Source organism: Akebia trifoliata, chromosome 16 (assembly GCF_017979445.1).
Source record: "Akebia trifoliata isolate Shusen 1 chromosome 16, ASM1797944v1, whole genome shotgun sequence".
In the NCBI taxonomy this organism is placed as follows: Eukaryota; Viridiplantae; Streptophyta; class Magnoliopsida; order Ranunculales; family Lardizabalaceae; genus Akebia; species Akebia trifoliata.
In genome coordinates, this window is record NC_141390.1 from 27,230,041 (window position 1) to 27,250,643 (window position 20,603).

Sequence of the window (20,603 nt, forward strand, 5' to 3'; positions counted from 1 at the left end):
CTGCGCATTTCCTCTCTCATCTCCGTGAGTAAATTGTACATTGCAAGCATTGGGTCTTGCGCGTTTGGAGGCGAGTCTGCTGGCAGCGGGTTTGATGGCTCTCCACGGTTTTCGCCTCTAGCCCTTCCCATCTTGGTCGTTTTTCTCCCTGTAAGTTTCCCACGGACGGCGCCAAATTGTAGATGCACGAAATTGCTCTACACTTTCCTTCTCTCTAAGCTCGGGCGGACCTGCAAATCAGCCCACTCCGACGATCAAGTTAGACAAATTGATCAGAGTAGTTTTTTAAGAGAAGAAGTTTCGAACCTCTTTTACCCATAGTTTTCTTCCTTATATAGGCGTTTATCTGGTTCGGTTTCTGTGCCATCCTTTGAAGTGACCTTGGGCAGTTGGCTCACTCCCTGGCATGTCAGCTGCAGGAGTTGTTGCAACTGCCCTGCCACCTCTGTGATGACGTGAGCTGTGAATGCTGTCAGTCCACTGTCGCATATGTCAGATCCGTACAACCGACCTATGCTGCCTCCAACCGACCTATTCTGCCTCTACCCGTACCATTTTACCTACCGGTGGCTAAGGTCCGAGCTCAATCATTTACTTGCACCCGAGAAGCTCAATCTGTCGGGCTTACTTTCCGTCAATCCGAGATTTGGAGATACTTCCGAGCTCAAACTCATACCACGTGTCCTATTCCAGAATTTCCCCCACAGTTTTCATGGCAAAATTTATATTGATAAGAGTTTGTTGACGTGCATAAATTCATGTCGGGTGCCATCTAACACAATCACTAAAGTTAATGGAGTTATCGATTTCAAATGGAGTAGTCAGAGTCATTGGAATCCTGGGAAAGGAGTGGACAACAAATTAGAATTTTAAAAAGAGTCGTGATAATATGATGCTCTCCTCTGACATAAGCCCTCATTATAGAATCGTAGATCTTTTGCCTCGGGATGCATAAGGTAAAGATGTATGATTGTGTATATCCCGAGGTAAATGATATATGATTCTGTGACGGGGCGTGTGCTAGAGAGAGCGTCAAATAAATCATTACTCTCTCCCCAAGAGAGTGTCAATAAAAGTTTTCATAATCAAATAAGACAATAACAATAATAAAATTGGACTAAATTGCCCTTTTGTAAGATAAATTGACAAGTTCATAGTGTTAGAAATTTAGAATGTATGGCGACCATCAATCAAACCCTCTTAGCCTTCCCTTCCCGCCAAATCCAAAAACCCATCACCAATCCCCATCACCACCTCTTCTCCGCTCTCTCCTCCTCCACCACTCTCACCCAACTGAAACAAATCCACGCTCAAATTCTTCGAACCAGCGTCGACCGCTCATCATCATCATCTCTCCTTCTCAAACTCGTTATCTCCTCTTTCGCTCTCTCCTCCAACCTTGACTACTCTCTCTCACTCTTCAGTCAAATCTCCTCCCATGAAACCCATATCTGTAATCGAGTTCTCAGAGAAATATCGAGAAGTATTGAACCAGGGAAGACCCTTTTGTTGTATCAAAAGATGAGGATAGAAGGAATTAAGTTTGATAGGTTTAGTTTTCCAACGCTATTGAAGGCTTCAGCTAGGGTTTCAGCGTTGAAAGAAGGAATGGAGATTCATGGGCTTGCCTCGAAGATGGGTTTTGATTCGGATCCGTTTATCCAAACGGGTCTGGTTAGAGTGTATGCTTTCTGTGGGCGTATTTTAGAGGCGCGCCTACTGTTTGATAAAATGCTGCACCGAGATTTGGTCACCTGGACAGTTATGATCGACAGGTATGTTATAACTGCTTATTTGTTTTTTAATTGATCCAGTACTCCAGGAAGTTTGGTAGCTAATGAGCTCTCTGCCTCCTTGCACCCCATCTGACACATTGCACAAAATCAGCCTTATTGGCAACTTCTAGCCATTGGATTCTAGCATTTTTTTTCCAATCCCATTATGAACAAACTGCTGAAATCCAATACCTGGAGATCACTCATTGGGCTAATTTTTTGTTTAGATCCCCCAAAGTGTGGGAAAATATCTTGGGTTACTGCTCAAAAGATTGTAACATGTGGCACAAGAAGGAAATCGGGAGTTAGATAGCTATCGACTATCCGGAGTACGTGATCTTTATTTTTCCTAACTTGAGAATTAAGATCATCAGGATAAGTAGAGCTGAAAGATGGATGATGTCTAAAATGTCACACTACACATGTGGTGCACATGCAAAGTGGCCCCCATTAAATCTATTCTACACGGGTCCACCAACTCCATGATCTGGACCCTTCGTTCATTAGTGTGATCTGATCCAGACCCTTCTTTTATTTTTCTAGGGAAGCGAGGTATTCGTTGTCAGGCAGAGGTGAAGGTGGGGGTATAAACAAGTTTTAAACCTATGTCGTGGGATCAACACTCCACACGCCTTACCAACTGAGCTAAGTTGGCACCTTCAATCAAGACCCCTTTTTTTTTGTTTGGCTAAGTGAGACCCTTCATTCAGTGCTAGAGGACCCTAACTTCATATGGTTAGAATTGGTGTCGATCGGGGGAGTTCGTTGCCCATGAGTAGGGAATGAATGTGTTTCTCCCTTTTAGAGGGTGTTTGGTTACCATGATACTGTTGGGTGCCCCGTGTAAGGGAAAGCCATTTTTTTCCTCTTTTTAATTTTTTCTTAGTTGGATTGCATGATGAGCTTAGCATTTCATGCTTCACTAACATGATGAAGGAGTTGTTAAAATGTAAATAGTCGAATTTTCACCACTTATAATTTCTTTAATCAGTTACTATCATAGTGGCCTTTACGATGATGTCTTGATGCTGTTTGAAGAGATGAAGAGTTCAGGTGTGGAGCCAGATGAGATGGTTCTTGCTACCATTCTTTCCTCCTGTGGCCGTTCCGGAAATCTGAATTTTGGAAAAGCGATCCACAACTACATTTCTGAAAGGAATATTGCGATGGACACTCATTTGAAGACTGCCCTTATCACCATGTATTCAAATTGTGGGTCAATGGATTTGGCCCAAAATTTATTTGACAAGATGACGCCAAAGAACATGGTTGCCTCAACTGCACTAGTATTGGGGTATTCGAAACTCCAAAACGTAGAAGCTGCTCGCTCAATTTTCGATCAAATAGTTGAAAAGGACTTGGTTTCTTGGAGCGTGATGATTTCTGGTTATGCCGAGAGTGAGTGGCCCCAAGAAGCTCTTAAGTTGTTCAACGACATGCAACTCTCGGGTATAAAACCCGATGGAGTCACTATGTTAAGTGTTATCTCGGCTTGCGCACAACTTGGGGCACTATATCAAGCTAAATGGATCCATATGTATGTTGATAAGAATGGATTTGGAGATGTTTTATCTGTAAACAATGCCCTTATTGACATGTATGCTAAATGTGGGAGTTTAGCAAATGCAAGGAGAGTCTTTGATATGATATGTCAGAGGAATGTGATATCTTGGACAAGCATGATCATTGCGCACGCAATGCATGGGGATGCTGATAATGCATTGATGCTCTTTGACCTGATGAAAAACAATGGAATAGAGCCTAATGGTGTGACCTTTGTGGGCGTCCTTTATGCATGTAGCCATGCAGGATTAGTTGACAAGGGCCGTGAGATATTTGCATCGATGACAAACGAATACGATATTAAACCCAAGCATGAGCATTATGGTTGCATGGTAGACCTCCTTGGTCGTGCCAACCTTCTCAGGGAAGCCCTTGAGCTTATAGAATCAATGCCGTTCGCTCCTAATGTTGTTGTTTGGGGATCCTTATTGTCTGCTTGCAGGGTTTATGGTGAGGTGGAATTGGGAGAATTTGCAGCAAAACAACTTCTAGAGCTCGACCCAGAGCACGATGGGGCCCATGTTCTCCTATCAAACATTTATGCGAAGGCTAGGAGATGGGAAAATGTTGGAGAGGTAAGGAAGTTAATGAAAAACAGAGGGATTGCCAAGGAAAGAGGTTGTAGTAGGATTGAATTGAATGGTGTGATCCATGAATTTTTGATGTTTGATAAGAAACATAAGCAAGCAAATGATATCTATGAGAAATTAGATGAGGTTGTTAGTAAGTTAAGGTTACTGGGTTATGCTCCAAACACTTGTAGTGTGTTAGTTGACATAGAAGAAGAAGAGAAGAAAGAGGTGGTTCTATGGCATAGTGAGAAGTTGGCACTTTGTTTTGGGTTGATGAATGTGGGAAAAGAGTCACGAATTCATATAATTAAGAATCTTAGGGTTTGTGAGGATTGTCACACTTTTATTAAGTTGGTTTCGAAGGTATTTGAGAGAGAGATAGTTGTGAGAGATAGGACTAGGTTCCACCATTACAAAGATGGTGTTTGTTCTTGTAAAGATTTCTGGTGACATTGTATTCTTTTCCAAAGTAGCAACACTCATGCGTGTCAAAGAGTGTCTTCCCCCCCTTTTCTTACTAAAACCTTATTAACCATCATAGTAACAAAGTTTGGATTTGGTAATTTTTCGGTGGGGCTTTAATTCGGAAAATTTTCATGGAAAAGTTGGCAAAATTTTCGGAAATTATACAAAATATTTTATTGGATTTCTTACCAAAACTTATCATCTTCAATCTCTCAATAAATCTTGTGAATCTTGATGTTTATGTTGGAAAAACTTAAATTTTTGGAGGTCAATGGTAAAAATGTCGTCATATTCCATGATGGATTAAGGGGTTGTCGATTAATTCTTCAATTCACCAAAGTAATCTATTAACCCCTAATTTTGAGAATTTTATGATTTTTTATCTTTTTTAAATTGGAAAATTTTGTGACTACACCAACCATTTGCAATGAAAGCGGGTCACTGCTTGCCCCAATTAATCGAATTAAAAAGGAATGTGTTAAGACGACGATTCTAAAAGAATGAGAGTTGTGATAGTAAATGAGTGGTACAAACACACTATAACCAAGAGAAGATACAATTTCAAACAATGGAGGATCAAAAAATTATTCATTTGATGAATAATTTAGACTTGCAATGGTGAAGGAGACAATGGTGATTTTATTTTATCTTCGTTTGTAACAAATTGAACTCAGTTGGCATAAATGTAATAAATCATACTTTTATTTTATTTTTATTTTCTCTTTAAAAGGTAAAGTCGAATCCACTTTGAGTGTCGTCTACGGCGAGGCATACATTTGCCATGTTTTTTCAAAAAGAAAATATTTTGTATCATTACTAGGATGCATGAGGTGTTACATTTTTAGGGGAAAATCGATGTTTGATTGAATTTTTATTATGAAGTTACCAATTAGAGGAAAATTATCAAATTCTTAACTAATTTTATGAATAAGAATTTTTTTTTTGATAAGTATAAACTTTTATTAATGAAACAAAGAGAAGGAGGCTGAGGTAGCCCCCAACAAAACAACAAGCGAAACAACAAAAGATCAAAAGAAATTAACTACACAGGTGTAAGCTAATCACAAATGTTCTCCCAATTAAATAAGAAATCACGGTAGCACACATCCTCAAAATCTTTGCTCATCTTGGACCACAAAAACAGAAGCCCAATAATCTCTAAAATCACTGTGTGGGGCGAGCTCTCCTTACTATGGAAAACCCTGTTGTTGCGCTCTTTCCAAAGACCCCAAGCAATAGCTGAAGGAAGGATAGCCCAAAGATGCCTCTTTCTAGAAGAGAATATATTGAAACTCCACCCCTCCAAAAGATTAAAAAAAGATAAAGGAACGACCCAATCCACCTGGAAACGGGATAAAAAGAACATCCAAATGACCCTAGAGAAGGAACAATGAATAAGAATATGATTAACCGACTCCCCATCTCTCGAACAAAGAAAACAAAAATTCGGAGTGACCCACCCCCGTCTGATCAAGCTATCCAAAGTGAGAATTCTACCCAAACAGGCAAGCCAAACAAAGAAAGACACCTTAGAAGGAATAAAAGCGGACCAAATTATAGATGGGGAAAAAGAAATCTCGCTAGGCGGAAGCAAACATTTATAGAAGGATTTGACAGAAAACTTCTTATCCTTAGCCTTGAACCATTCTCTCCTGTCCTGCTCATTCTCTCTGAGTCGAATCAAATAAAGGAGACCTAAAAGAGATGTAACCTCCGTCAATTCCCAATCATTGAAGTTTCTCCTAAATCCCAGGTCCCAAGAATCTGTGTTCCCGTCCCGAATCAAACACTGCCTAACCGGATTATTTTTTTTCAACGAGCAAGAGTACAAGGATGGAAATTGAGTAGACAAAGGTGAAGTACCACACCACCAATCCTCCCAAAATCTCACATTGTCCCCCGAGCCAACCTTAAATCTAATCTCCCTATCAAACTCATGAACACCCTTCATAATACCTTTCCACACACTACACCCATAGGTTCCTCTGGCCTCGTCACTATACCAATCATAAGTCTTTTCTCCATATTTAGCCTGAACCACTCTCCTCCACAAGTTGTCTCTTTCTTCACCAAATCTCCAAAGTCACTTGCCTAGGAGAGCTTTATTCGTTACCCTGATCCCTCTAATCCCCAAACCCCCATTCTTCTTTGGAGTGCAAACCATCTTCCATTTCACCAAATGATATTTTTTACCACCATTCTTATCATTCCACAAAAAGTTCTTCATAAGTCTCTCAATCTTCACTTCCACCGCCTTGGGCAACGTGAACAGGGATAAGAAGTAAATTGGGATACTTGTTAAAGTACTTTTGATCAAAGTCACCTTACCCCCTTTGGAGAGATATTTAGCCTTCCACGAACTCAACTTCTTTTCCATTTTCTCTATCACTCCTTCCCAAATGTTCTTACTCCGATACGGTGCGCCTAACGGTAAGCCTAAATAGGATGAAGGGAGCGAATCACTACTGCACCCTAGCTTGAAGGTTAGACACCTCTCCAACCCCAAACACCTTGCTTTTCTGAAAGTTGACATGTAATCCAGAAATTGCTTCAAAACAACATAATAAAACCCTAAGAGTTCTAACTTGTTCTCTAGAAGGATCTAGGAACACTATGGTGTCATCAGCAAATTGCAAATGCGAAATCAAAGGACCCTCAATGTTCACTCTAAAACCCGATAACCTCCCTATCTCAACCCCCCTTATGAATAAGAATAGAAAGAAGAAGAAATAAAATAATAATAAGTGAAAAAAAAAAAAAAAAACAATACCTCATTGTAAAGTTTGACAATTTTTTTTTGAATAAATAATCGATACTTTTTTTTTGAAAATTGACAAATTATTGATTTAATCGATTAATTGATCTCTAATTTTTATTCAATTAATTCTGACAATTTTTTTCTTTTAAATTTGTTGAATTTTATTGTTGTTGGACACATTTTCATCGCGTAGAGAATCAGGTGATCATCTACGGTGTTGTTTGTTAAACTGAAAAAAATAAGTGCTGAATAGCATTAAGCGCTGAAACTTATAAGCGCTGAATTTAAGTGCTAAAAAAGTTGTTTGTTTAGATGCTGAATCATGTTTGTTACACATTGCTGAAACTGATAAATTGTCTTTGTTACCCTTACAATTATATTATACATTGTTTGCATGTTTTAAATGCTTATTTATTATCAAACACAATAAAATATATTATTTCTTATAAAATTAAAATACAATTTATTTTAAATAATAAATAATACTTAAATCTTCAATTTATAAATAATAATTTCTATTTATAAAAGCCCACAAATTTCAAATTAAAAATAATAATGTCATACAAGTCACCAAAATTTGAAATCAACTTTAAAAAGAACTTAATTTTTTATGAATAATTTTCGATGGAAATGAAGGATGTGTAATTATAAAAGCACCCTATGAATTAATAAGGGCAACCCACACTATAGCCATTTTTTGTTTTGTTTTATATGGATTAAAATTTTTGGAATGACCAAATTTTTAGTGAGGATAATTTATATGGTCTAGAGATCATCCTCACCAAAAATTAGTTTATTTTGAAACTTCTAACTCGTTAAAAATAGTTTTCAAAAAAAAAAAAAAATGGACAATTTACGATTCTTGAACTTGTTTTGATAGGGTTAAAAGTTTCAAGATGTGCTGATTTTTTGTGAGAATGATCTCCTCATTGTAAAGATCATCCTCACCAAAAATCAACTCATTCCAAAATTTTTAACCCATATAAGACAAAATAATTTAGCTATGGTGTGGGTTTATTAATTTGTGGGGTGTCTATATACTTATCCATGGGATATAAGAGGTAATATCCTTTTAAGAATAAGGGCATAGTTGTCCATGCTAAAAAAAACAAAGGGCATACTTGTCCGTATTGAAAAAGCGAAGTGCTTACCGCTTCAGCACTTTTTTTCAGCATCAAAATAGTGCTGAATTTTTTCACTTATTTTCAGCAATAAGCATGAGTAAACAAACGCGCTATTTTGACAAAAGTGCTGAATTTAATTTTTTTCAGCAATAAGCACTGAAAAATAACGCAAACAAACACCACCTACATCTCTTACAGGGACACATGTCATGCACATCATGTTAAAGTTAAGATTCTTCAAAATTGAGTGCACATTTTATTATTTGTCAAAAAAAATTTAAATTATTATAATAATAATAAAAAATTATTTTAAATATATTAATTTCAATTTTCATTAATAATATTCACCTTCTCCCGACTTTTTCAAACCATGAAGCAAAAAAATATTTGTATAAATAAAACAATAAGAACAACTCCATCAGTTACGTTTTACTTGCAATCCAGTTACCTGATTACCGACACGTGTCAGTCTTTAAACAGTTGTTCGTTGCTCACCTACAAATGGTCCAAGTGTCCCACCAACCTTTATTTTTATCTTTCTTTTATCTGGATGCGTAGAACCAACTCAATTGCATGACTTTTATCTTAATTTAAATTACCAAACTACCCCTTAGCTGTTCCAACGAAGCTTTTCAAGCTGCGCCTAACGCAAACCAAAATATTTGACCTGACAAGAATGCCCTTCTAAAATTTTTGTTTGACTCCATGTATGCTGTCAATTTGTGGGTTAGGATGGTTAAGCTTTTATCTGGCCCACACTATTATATCTTTTAAACCAATTCTAGGCTCAACCTCAAACCTATTGAAATATGGACTTTTCTTTTAAGAATAATGTTGAAGTACCACCGTGAGGGACATCGGTGTGCATATAATCATATATGCTTTCATCGAGATCTCACTCATATCTCAATGAAAAGTTTTTATAATTTTAGCACACATTCACATCAGTCGGTGTCTCCCACAATGTTATTCCAACATGACTCTTTTTTTAATTAAAATAAAAATCTAATCCATCTTAATTGAAATAATGAATTAGAGATGAAGAATAAATTTATTTATAATCTATTTTATTTATTACAAATTCATTCATCTATCTGTATGTAATAAGTATATATACAATATAATAATAGATCGAGTCAAATTTAACATTGTTACGTCTTAATTTGACTTAATTTAATGGATTAAGTAAATTTTGAACTTGATCCTTTCTTCATGCACTCTAGATCAAAATCCTAAACCTTATTTTTTACTAATTAAATAAAAAATTGTATGCATCCCGAGATTAATCCTCAGACAAAATCATGGTCTATGAGTTGGGCAAAGCCCAAATACAGGCTAGGTCTACTATCTCCAGGGATACCTAAGTTATTAGAAAAAAAAAAAAAAATTCATAAATGTGAGAGTGAGACTTTTAATATTCTACATTATAGTGGTGGTAAGTAAAATAAAATAAACATTATAAAAACGTTTCACACGAAGATCCTGCACAAATAATTAAAAATTATTATAATATAGATTTCAAAAAAAATTAAAAATTAATAATATATGTATTTTGAGGTTCATAATATAAATTAGATCAAAGATGGTATCCTTGTAATATTATTACACAAAGGGTATTATGGGCATACAGTGGAGTATCTCGATTAGATGAGCTTGTGACCTAGGACATTTTTAATAATTTCTACAAAACGGAGGGACAGCTCTTGTAATTATACAGAAAACATGCAGTTCTTACTTCTTACTGCATTTAAATTCGACTGTGAGTTATTTCAGATCCGTGATTCTTGTATAAGTTCGAGACCAGAGATTTCGTGGTCTTCTGTGAGGGAAGAAGAAAGCTTGAACTCAAAGGAGATAAATTGCTTCATCACACACATTTAACATTGGAGAAATTCTTCGATCTATCTTCCAATCGATTCTCCTCTCTTTCCGGAACATTTTGATATCTTTTTCGCTTATTATTACCGTAATTTCAGTAAAAAATGAAGCTTTTATTTGTCTCTGCTTTTTCATTTGGGATTTCGAGTTCCTCTTCACGTTTTCACGTTTCTCAAGCATTTCTCCCCTTCTTTCGATGAGGTTTTCTTACGATTTCATGCGTTTTGATCTCGATTCAAATTGTTAGTGTGTGGTGTGGCGATTTTGATGAGTGTTTTTGTTCTGAATTTGTGTTCTAAAGCATTAATTCCTTAGTTGTATCGAATATGTAGAATCTGAGGAAATCTTCTGCGATTCGAACTCAAAAGACTTGATTTTTCGCGACTTTGCATCAAATCCTAAGGTTTGAATTTCTTGGGTCGGATTAACAGTAATTTTGTTGAAGATTCAGCCTGGATCTATGTTTTAAGACAAAGGGTTTCTCGCTTTTCAGTGATTTTAAAAAGCTAAATCCTCTGAAACTTCCGATACTTTCAAATGGAGACGCTTGTTGTCGTGGCTCAGCATCGGAACCAATATTACAACAAAGGCAAATCCCAAATCCCTCATAGATTTGGTTCTTCTCCTTTGAAAGGCTTCAGAGAGATCAATTGCAGATCTTTTCAATCCGAAGCAGGTATTCTTCCAACACCCTTCAAGTCCTGTAATAGTTCTTCAGTAACTGAAAAGGAATATTTTTCCCCCAAAACACCAGAATCTGTTGATTCTAACTTTGAAGACTATAAACCCTTTGAAAAATATGGAAAAAGCAACCCAATTCCCATAATTTCCGAAGCTCACAACAAAGACAGATCTTTTAATGACGACCTTTCATTCTCTGAGCTCTGGGCAGGGCCAGCTTATTCCCACTCACCTCCCCCAAGTTCGTTACCAATCCCTAAGTTTTCTCTTCGACAGAATCGAAGTATTTCATTTGAATTGCCTGTTCTGGCATCAGGAATTGCAATGCACCACGTTACTAAGTCTGCCCCGTCTTCCCCCACTCGAGAACCACTTCTGTCACAAAACAATTTCCGTCTCAGTGTCGCCTCTGCAACGAAGGATTTGCGGCGGATTCTCCATTTAGATATATGTGATGAATGAGCATGAGGGGAGGTTTCAACTCCTGTAATTGTAAATAGATCTTCTGTGCAACTTGGGTTAATGGTAACTTGTACATATTGAGTGAATAACTTGGTCAGTAGCGTTGACGGTCTTTACAAGCTGGTTTCGTAGCAATAATGGCTTAGATTATTTGGATTCAGGTTTTCATTTATAGGTTTCTCTTTAATAGAAGGATAGATAACTGGGAATTTCTTACATGGGTGGCTGCCACTCTCATGTGGTCATGGAACAGAGGAGGAAGTAATACTTGACAATTCAGTATCTGAGATGTTTACTTATTGGCATTTGTTGGTTAAATGGATGCTTCTTTGATTATGTGTTCAAGGGTAACTACCTTTCATCGATCAGCGGAGCGGATTATTTGTCTAAGAGAACTTCCTAACTGTTTCATTGGGAATTTCTGACATGGGAAGTCATAATTGACAATTCAGTGTTTAAGATTGTCACTCATCTGCGTTTGACATTGGTCGGTTTAATGGATTCTCCTTTACCTACGAGTTTAAGGGTGACTTACCTTTCATTTATCAGCGGGAGTCGTGATTACTGGTCTAAGAAAATCTCCTTTATGTTTTATTGTCCTTGTCATGTTAAAGATGGTAAGGGTCTTCAGTTTGATGTACCATGTAGATTCTGTAGAACAATTGTGTCATTGCTTTTAATTAGGTTATAGGTTCTGTAGAGTCTTTTATATCTCATTAGCTTCTCAACCCCCTTTAGGTCTCCCACTGTGTATCCCTTCTTTCTGCTGTAGCCATCATTCTTGAATTTACTCCTTAGTTGATACACTTGCGCGTCCTTCTTCTTGGTCTCTTCCTTCTACTTAGTCCTTGAGTTAGCCTCATAGATGGTTCACCTCTCTCTCGCTGCTAATTTCTGACTCCTTCCTGGATGCCCACGAGGCATACCATTCCTCTCTCCCTTTTTCAGGTTTTTAAGAGGGAAAAGTTGGGAGGGGATCTGAAAGGATGACTGTCTGCATCTCAACTACTTCTTCTTCAAGTATTTAGGATAAGCCTGTGTTGTGTTGTCTGTTTGTATGCCCTGAGTTGTATCTTCGTTAGTAGATGGGTCCACTTGTCTCTTTGGTTCGTCTGTCTTTGGCTTATTTGTCCTTGAAGATCATGAATGTGCTACACTATTTATTACAAGGTACCTCCAATACTTCTAGTCATTTTCAAATTATTTAATTGTTGTTGATTCTGTTTGATATATACCATATAACTGTTGTAATTTATTTGTGCTTATCATAGGTGAAACATTGCTGATTCATGGAGCCATCAGAATGCTGAGCTTGTGAAGGCTGTTTCTCAACTACAATGTATGTTTGTTGTTTTAGTGTTTTAGTTAAAGTAATCATGTAAGGGAACCACAAGGAGTTTCTTTGTGTAAGAAATTTCTAGTTCTCTGGCGTTTGCAGTCTGTATTAGAATTCTCTTTTGAGCTAATCTTTTAATGGTCGTGTTTAAATTTTTTCTGAATTATAAGATGTTTCTTTAGTATTTTTCTCTTATTGGGAAATATTTATAGTGTTACTACTCCATGGTTGGTGATTTTAGTGTGTATTAAGGCTCTTTGGGGTAAATGTCATCTGATTATGGTAACCGTATCCACATACGGATGCTTACATGCATTACGATAAGGAAACTATTATTTCTGGGGAACATATTTATATTTGTACTGCATGGTCATTGAAGAGGCCCCATTTCAATGGTTATGTATTATTAATTAATAAATTATTATTATTTCTCGCGAAAGGTTCCATCATTAAATATAGTATGCCCGGTCCAAATCAGCATTTTTTTTTTGTTTTACTCCCTGCAACTCTTCCTCAGCCAGGTTTGGGCTGAGTAGCAGAGTAAGTACATAGCAAAAATGCGGTACTCGTCATTAATATGTTTGCTAGGGTCATGTAACCATGTGCTGTCGTTTGGATAGATTCAATGGTGCAAAATCCACACCAGTGATTAGTTGTTGTTTTTGAATGGCCTTTATAGCTATTTGCAAATGGTGGTTCATGAATTGCTTGCTACATGGAAGGGTTTTTGAATCACTCTATTGTTTTCGAAAATATGGCAAACAAATCAGTGAATGTTTTTTTTCCTTCTCATTAATCTTGGGGTTTTCCTACATATTTTGTGGTGAGTTTCCTAATACTGCCTGCACTGGTTTACTTCCTTCGGCCCTTTCTCCTCTTTTTGATCATGATTATAAGATAATTCTGTTTTCCAAAACCTTTCAACAAGAGATCGTGCTTTTTCATCACATTTCCCATGCTTTTGTGATGGGGTGCAAATACCTAAACTGATTTTGTAGGATGGTGGTAGCTGTCTGATTTAACGATTTCCGGTTGTGGTAATTTGTGTAGGCACTTATGGCAGCTGTCCCACTGGAGATATCCTTTCTCCAAAACCTTTCAAAGCAATTCTACTTTTTCAAATATCTCAATATGAATTTGTTTCAAGCACATGCCGTGGTTCTCTCCCTCTTCTATTGATAAACATGTTACTAATTGTCCATCCAGTACTCAAGACATTTCTCCAATTTAGCTCAAGTCAGCCTTGCTCTATACTTAGGAGTTACTTGACTCAGGCACTCGCACTTGGAAGCTTTAGGATCATTCCCAAGCTTGAGTCAGTTTGCCTAAGTGAGTTCGGTAACTCTCAAGGCACATTGATATGAGACAAACGCACAGATGAATTGAGTGACATATGGGCACTAAATAAACTAAAATGCTGCGAAATGGTCTTAATTATGTATTTTTCAAAACAAACAAAATGGTGCTCATCTTGTCAAGGTAATGCATGTTCTCAAACTTTTCCAGACATGGAAATGTGCAGGATCTTCAGAGAGCTGTAAACAACCTGTGCAGTTTGAGGTGGTCCATCATGCACTCAGCTAGGGTTTGCGTGGCCATGGAATCCATATGCTTAAAAAGGGTAAATGAATGTCTTCTCATTTCATTTGATCAACATATATATTTCCACAAATCATGAACAAAATGAATGCTACATTCCAAATTATAATAAAATGATTCCGTAAAGCCCAGGACTCAAACATGAATCTAACAAAAAGAAAAGGTGAGGTGAAATATCTCACAAGACATGAGATTTTGAATCCTCTCTCAAGGGGGGATTTTTTTTTGCATTAAAAACAAATTAAGTTGGGCATGTGAATCTGTCTTCTACATGATCACTGTACTTGTGGTCAGAAACAGGCAACAACAAGAATAGCTCCTTCATCTCTCCAACAACTCTTGAGGTCCTAAATTTCAAGAACTCCAGTACTGCTGAAAAAATTCTCGGGTTTTCTAACAGTGTGTTCCGTCTATATTCAAGAACCCAAGTATTTCGATCTAGTTGTACTGCCGATGCCCTCAATTTTCCGAGTAGCCACGAACTATTAACCTTCCGAATTGAAAACCCCGCCTTCCCATTCGGCCACTAATTGAAAGTACATAAAAAGGGAAGAAAAAACTGAAACTTATTAATCAGGAGTCCTTGTGAAGCTATCCTCTATGATTTAAAATAGTTTTATACAAAATTAAGTTACCTCTGTGACTCTGCCGGATAAGATGGTAAGTGATCGAGAAGAAAATCCAGTAGCAAGCAACCCAGAAGTTTGCAGAGGCCATCCCCATATGCTCACCTCCTCAGCCCAAGATTTGTAAAATGTACAATGTGAGCTTAAGAGCAATCCATCCTGCAATGAAATTTTCATTAAAATTGGCAAAACGATTCCAAAATTTTAACCCTAAATTTCTGAGTAAGTCTGACACTCTTACAATGAATCTATAAACATAAAGGAAATTTATTTAATTACTGAGATCTCTTCCTTGGAAGGTGAAATGGGAACTTCATCTTAGATCAAAAATATATTAAATGAATTCCAATTGAAGAGAAAAAAACTAAAAGACCAATAAAAGTACCTGATTTAATTCCCAGGAAGAATCAACAGAGCTGCAATTTGAAATCTCCCCATTAACAACCTCCCCAAGATTCTTCTGCAATAATCCCAATTTTTCATTCAAATCATTCCCAACCCAAGATTCCTCTCCAATCTTTCTCACTATATCAACCGATAACATGGGCTGAAAAAGCCTGGAAATTACATAAGATAAACCGGAATCCACAGCAAAAGTCATGCTCAAAACCACAAGAACACTCCAAATATCAAACCCAATAACCCAAGATTTCTTCCTTTTCTTAATTGTCTTCTCCAATATATTCGATTTCGCTGTAGATTTAAGAGGTGGAGACGCTGGAATTCTGCGGTTACCCTTTGTGGGCGTTGACATAATTGACTCATTGAAAGAAATAGGGGTTCTTTCTACTGTCGATTTTGACACCGATAGCTTTGTTAATGAGCTCTGTTGAATGCTCATTGGCATCAGATCAAGGGTAGCGTTGATGCTAGCCAAACAGATCTCACAGTGGCAGTTGGCATCTTTACGACATCCGGGGAAGTAACAGCTATCCTGGGTCTCCGATCTATCATCTCTGGTGGTGCTGGATTTTGCAGAAGATGATGTTAAAACGACGGTCTTCATGCTTCTTGCTTCTTCTACTCGTTCTTGATTCCAAGTTTTGTGCTTTTTGTTTCGCAGGGATCTTTATTTGAACAGAAAGAAGAGATTTTGAAATTCAAATGTCTAACGGTCACAAAGAATAGAAGAAACGGTAAAGTCAGGGTTACGTTTTGGAGGTAAAATACCCATCATACCCATCAATTTTCAAAGTATTACATTGTTGCGCATCTTCGGAATTATATTCCACAACTACCCTTTCACTTTCGGGAGTTTTACTTGATGGAAATTATTAAAGGAATTTTATTAGGGGCATGTTTGGTAAAGAAGTATAGCTCGCCCATTCTAATTTCTAACCTAAATAATTGAATGAAAATGAAAGAAAAACACTTTCCTTACTGACTTATCAAGATTTTAAGTCTTGCTAAGGGTCGTTGAGCTCCAATGGATTATCACATCGTCAATCTAATGACACAGCCCTCAAGATTTCAAGGAGAAACTTAGATAAAAGAAAAAAAAATGGGCTTTATCCAATGTTTTGAAAATGGACAGCTACCAAACTTCCATCCAACTCCCAAATAAATTAAAATTCTACTGTGAAAATAATCTTTTTTTAATATATGTTTTTCAAAATCCTTAGTAAGATTTGAAGTTTTACTAAATTAGTAAGATTAACCTTATTTAAAATTAAACTATTACATTTTGGGTATGGCTTTGTCACTCTGACATAGTGTTAGATGCCAAAGCCTTATCCCAAGAATTTGGGATCGACTGAACAAATCTTATTTCTTCATTCAACTTTATCTACAAACATGTCTTCTATTGTCAGTGACCTAGTGTTCATATTTTCTTTTATTATCTTCATTCACATTTTTTAAGTTCTTGTCCTTTTAGAATTTTCAACTTAAATATTTATTCTAATTGAGGTTGTAATCAGTCTTCATTGATTTGGTCCAAACAATCTCAGTTTACTTATATCTTAATTTATCATCTATTGGAGAAGCAATCCCAACATTTTCACGTTCCATTAGTTTCTAATTTTTTTTTTTCTTAATCTTCAACCACCCCCCTCAAAATGTTTATCTCTGTTACACTCAATTTATTAACATGATGTTTCTTGATCGTTTATGGAAAGAGTAATTGTGTAATTATAATCTTATAAATTTTTTCTTTTAATTTGATCGGTATGCATCTGTCATGGGCTGAGTGGGGCAACTTTAGACCAGAAATATAGAATGACACCCCCATCAAATGCAAACTTACCACAAAAAAATAAAGGAAGAAATAAGTGATTCTCTTATCAGAAGAACTTTATAGATAGATGTTCCTATAAGATGTTTTTTCCTTAAAAAAGTTCTCTTAGAATAGTAGATTACCATGCCATGTCTGACGTCTCCATTAACACAGAGGCAAATGATGTTTTAAAACATCTCAAGAACTCCATGATTGCTTATTTGTCAAAAAAAAAAAAAGATAAAAAATCTTTTGCATTAGATGTCTGTACATTATTGGAATTTAAGGCAAGCAAGGATGCCACACGTGTCATCACCTTAACCAAGTTAAAAAATTTCAAATAATTCAGAAAATTGAGATTATATTAAATAATCGTAATAATCTGACTACCCCAACGTGGCACACTCAATCAACTCTCTCTTGACGTGACAAGTTTGGGAATCGTAGATCTGATTGGCATGATTGGATCTTTAAATCTTCGCAATAAAGCTTTTTGGTGACCATTCTTCGCCTTCGGTTTGTCGTTGGCAAGGGGGAAATGCTCTTCACCCTATCGCTTTATTCACCATTGTTCTCTCTTTTTCTCCGCTCTGCCGAGCCCTCTTGGCATCCTATCCTTTAATGCTTCGGATGCGATCAGTTCTTGTAAATCTGTGCTTTGTATCCTTCCATCTCTCTCCTATGGGGTCCAATCCAATGGAGTTAGTTGTCTCTCTGATAAAGCTTAGTCTCGATTTTCTCGGGACACACATTTTTATGGGAAGTGCAGTTTTGCATCCCGAGATGTATATATTTATGGTTCCCGAACTTATCACGTTAGGAGAGTCGATTGAATGTGCCATGTGGGGTAGTCAGATTATCATGATTCTATATTAAATTAGGGAGAATGCACTTACCAATTTCCATGCACACGTTGCTTAACTAGCGGCAATACTTACCCTTTTATGATTTGTAGATTTAAAAAAAAAATATATGAATTATAGGAAAAATGCAATATATCAATGTTATATTTAAATAAAAATGAGTTAGACTATACTTCATATTTTTACTCCCACTTATGCGATCTATATGATTAATGTGGTATTTTTTATCAGACTCCTTAAGATTGGTGTTCTTGACAATTAAGAGTACTCCTTCGACAGGACAGCTTTTCTCCAATCTAATACTTCACCTGGAATCTGGTGTGATGCCTACCAAATACCTTCCAACAATCAAGTAATGTAGGAATACAAAAGGGAAAGAGTGGCAGAGTAACCATCCAATTTTTCTTATTATGGTATTAGTTAGAATATTAACCATTCCTTTGAACCTTCTTTTAGCTCCTCTTTTATGGAAAATAAAAGGGGATATATGGAATACCCAAGATCCAATACGATGTCTACTCCTATAATAAAGGTAAGGTGTCTACATGGCACATTTTTGTTGGAGTTTGTAAAAAAATTTGAATTTTATTGAGAATTCTTGAATGAATATTATATGAACCCTATTAGGGTATTTATAGAGATTACATCAACCAAGATATAAGAAACTAACCTAATATAGATATATTAATTGTCTATAATTCCTAATTTAGAATACGTTAATAGATATTACTTAATATTTTATTCACAATCACCACCTCAACTTTCATTTTATTATGAGATACATTGACAATGATACAATGTATCTCATGCATCATAATATGAATATCTCTTATATCCTCTTGCAATTGCATGATCTTTTGAAAAAATAGTATGCAATTGATTTCTTTGAATGAATGCTCTCGATCTCATCAATTGATATGCTATTAGGTCATCCAAAATCTAATCGTACTTCTTGATGGTCACCATCTGTTTTTAAAGTCTGTCGCTGTCACATCTTGCTTTTTTATTTTTTTAGTTTCTCGAATTCGGTGGCTTACGAGACCAAATCTAGCATGATCTCTCCCAAGAGCATATAAAGAAGGATTATGTGATTTAAATAAAATAACTCTCGTTAGAGAGATTTTATATAAGAAAAAAAAATGAGATCGTAAGAGATGAATGTTTCGATATAGAAAATTCGTAGAGATATAGAAGGAGGTGTGGTTTTTATTGAAGAAAATAGAATAATAGTAAAGGGGAAATTAAAGAATTTATGTTCGACGATGACATCCCGATGGCGGTGACGCCATCACAGAAGAACGGCTTACCAAAATCGATGTGTTCAGAGAAACTTGAGCTCTGATACCATAAAGAAAACTAAGGGTATGTTTAATTGCATGGAAAGTGACTTTCCGTGGAATTTGAAATCCATGGAAAAATTGTGATGGAAAATAGGTAGGGTTGGAAAATCAAATTCTATTGTTTGATTTTACCTGATTAAAATCATGGGAAAATTAAGTGAGAAAAAAAAAAGAAGGAGAAGAGGAGGAGGAAGAAATATGAGAGAAGGGGGAGAGGAAGAAGATAAGTGGCAGTAGTGGTGGCGGTGGCGATGGTGGCGATAGCGACGGTGGTGGTGGCGATGGCAGTGGTGGTGACGGTGGCGGTGGCAATGACGACGGAGGTAAGTGAGGAAAAAGATGAGGGGAGAACATGGTGGTGGTGGTGGCGGTGGCGGTGGCGGAGGTGAGGGATGGAGAAAGAGAAGAAGAAGAGAGAGAGAGAGGAAAGGTGGTCGGAGATGGTGATGACGGTGACGGCGATGGTGAAGGCAACGACGACGACGGTGATGGTGACGATGACGATGTTAGTGTAATGGTGGTGGTGGTGGTGAAGAAGAAGAAGATATGAGTGTGAAAAAATTAGAGATGGAAAATATGGGTGGATTTTACTTTCCCACCCATATGGGTGGGAAAGTGAAATCCATGTTTTGGTGGACTGTTTTATTAAGGTGGAAAATGAATTTCCATTTCCATGTGCAATCAAACACTTGAAAAATATCATTTTCCATGGAATTTGATTTTCCACACTATTTTCCATGTGCAATCAAACATGCCCTAAATTTATTGAAAATTCTTAGATAAATATTACAAAAATCCCAATAGGGTATTTATAAATATTACATTAACCAAGATATGAGAAACTAACCTAATATAGATATACTAATTATCTATAATTCCTAATTTAGAATAGCTTAATTGATATTACTAAATATTTTATTCTAAATCACCACCTCAACCTTCATTTTATTATGAGATACATTGACAATGATACAATGTATCTCATGCATCGTAATGTGATGCATCTCTTACAATGTGAAAACTAATTTATTGAGTTTTCTTGGATGAATATTACATAAATCCTGACAGGATATTAATAATAATTACATCAACCAAGTTAAGGAAACTAGCCTAACATAAATATTCTAATTTATTAAAACTTTCTAATGTAGAATATCCTAATTGATATTGCTACATATATTATTCTCCAACATACCCTTCCTTTTGAGATGAGATACATTGATATAATACAATGTATCTTACGTTTCATAATGTGTTGCATATGGTTCTCTAACATCTTCCCACAATTGCATAGTCTTTTGAAGAAGAAATATGCAATTGGCTTCTCTGAATAATTTCTCTTGATC

General features: G+C 36.4%; 2 protein-coding genes and 1 long non-coding RNA gene across 3 annotated transcripts; 2 read left to right on the forward strand and 1 right to left on the reverse strand.

Moving 5' to 3' along the window:
- The first annotated feature begins 1,097 nt into the window (after positions 1-1,097).
- On the forward strand, positions 1,098-4,403 carry LOC147383167 (Pentatricopeptide repeat (PPR) superfamily protein). The gene is made up of 2 exons (XM_086428878.1): positions 1,098-1,775; positions 2,767-4,403. Exons 1-2 carry the CDS (start codon positions 1,177-1,179, stop codon positions 4,358-4,360), a joined length of 2,193 nt encoding a protein of 730 aa, XP_086285004.1. The 5' UTR covers positions 1,098-1,176; the 3' UTR covers positions 4,361-4,403.
- A 5,411-nt stretch (positions 4,404-9,814) lies between these two features.
- On the forward strand, positions 9,815-12,798 carry LOC147383168 (uncharacterized). The gene is made up of 2 exons (XR_015173521.1): positions 9,815-12,448; positions 12,550-12,798. It is a non-coding gene; the product is annotated as an uncharacterized LOC147383168 (long non-coding RNA).
- A 1,516-nt stretch (positions 12,799-14,314) lies between these two features.
- On the reverse strand, positions 14,315-15,913 carry LOC147383169 (C-8 sterol isomerase). The gene is made up of 3 exons (XM_086428129.1): positions 15,225-15,913; positions 14,849-14,998; positions 14,315-14,739 (listed from the first exon to the last, which is right to left on the reverse strand). The coding sequence occupies exons 1-3, from the start codon at positions 15,843-15,845 to the stop codon at positions 14,455-14,457; spliced, it is 1,056 nt and encodes a 351-aa protein (XP_086284255.1). The 5' UTR covers positions 15,846-15,913; the 3' UTR covers positions 14,315-14,454.
- Between the last annotated feature and the right edge of the window lie 4,690 nt (positions 15,914-20,603).

Excerpts from the sequence above, each read along its gene's own strand:
- LOC147383167 (XM_086428878.1), top strand. The coding sequence starts at position 1,177 with ATGGCGACCATCAATCAAACCCTCTTAGCCTTCCCTTCCCGCCAAATC. Across the intron at positions 1,776-2,766 it reads TGGACAGTTATGATCGACAG|TTACTATCATAGTGGCCTTT; the intron begins GTATGTTATAAC and ends TTCTTTAATCAG.
- LOC147383169 (XM_086428129.1), bottom strand. The coding sequence starts at position 15,845 with ATGAAGACCGTCGTTTTAACATCATCTTCTGCAAAATCCAGCACCACC. Across the intron at positions 14,999-15,224 it reads CTTCCTGGGAATTAAATCAG|GATGGATTGCTCTTAAGCTC; the intron begins GTACTTTTATTG and ends ATTTCATTGCAG. Across the intron at positions 14,740-14,848 it reads TATCCGGCAGAGTCACAGAG|TGGCCGAATGGGAAGGCGGG; the intron begins GTAACTTAATTT and ends ACTTTCAATTAG.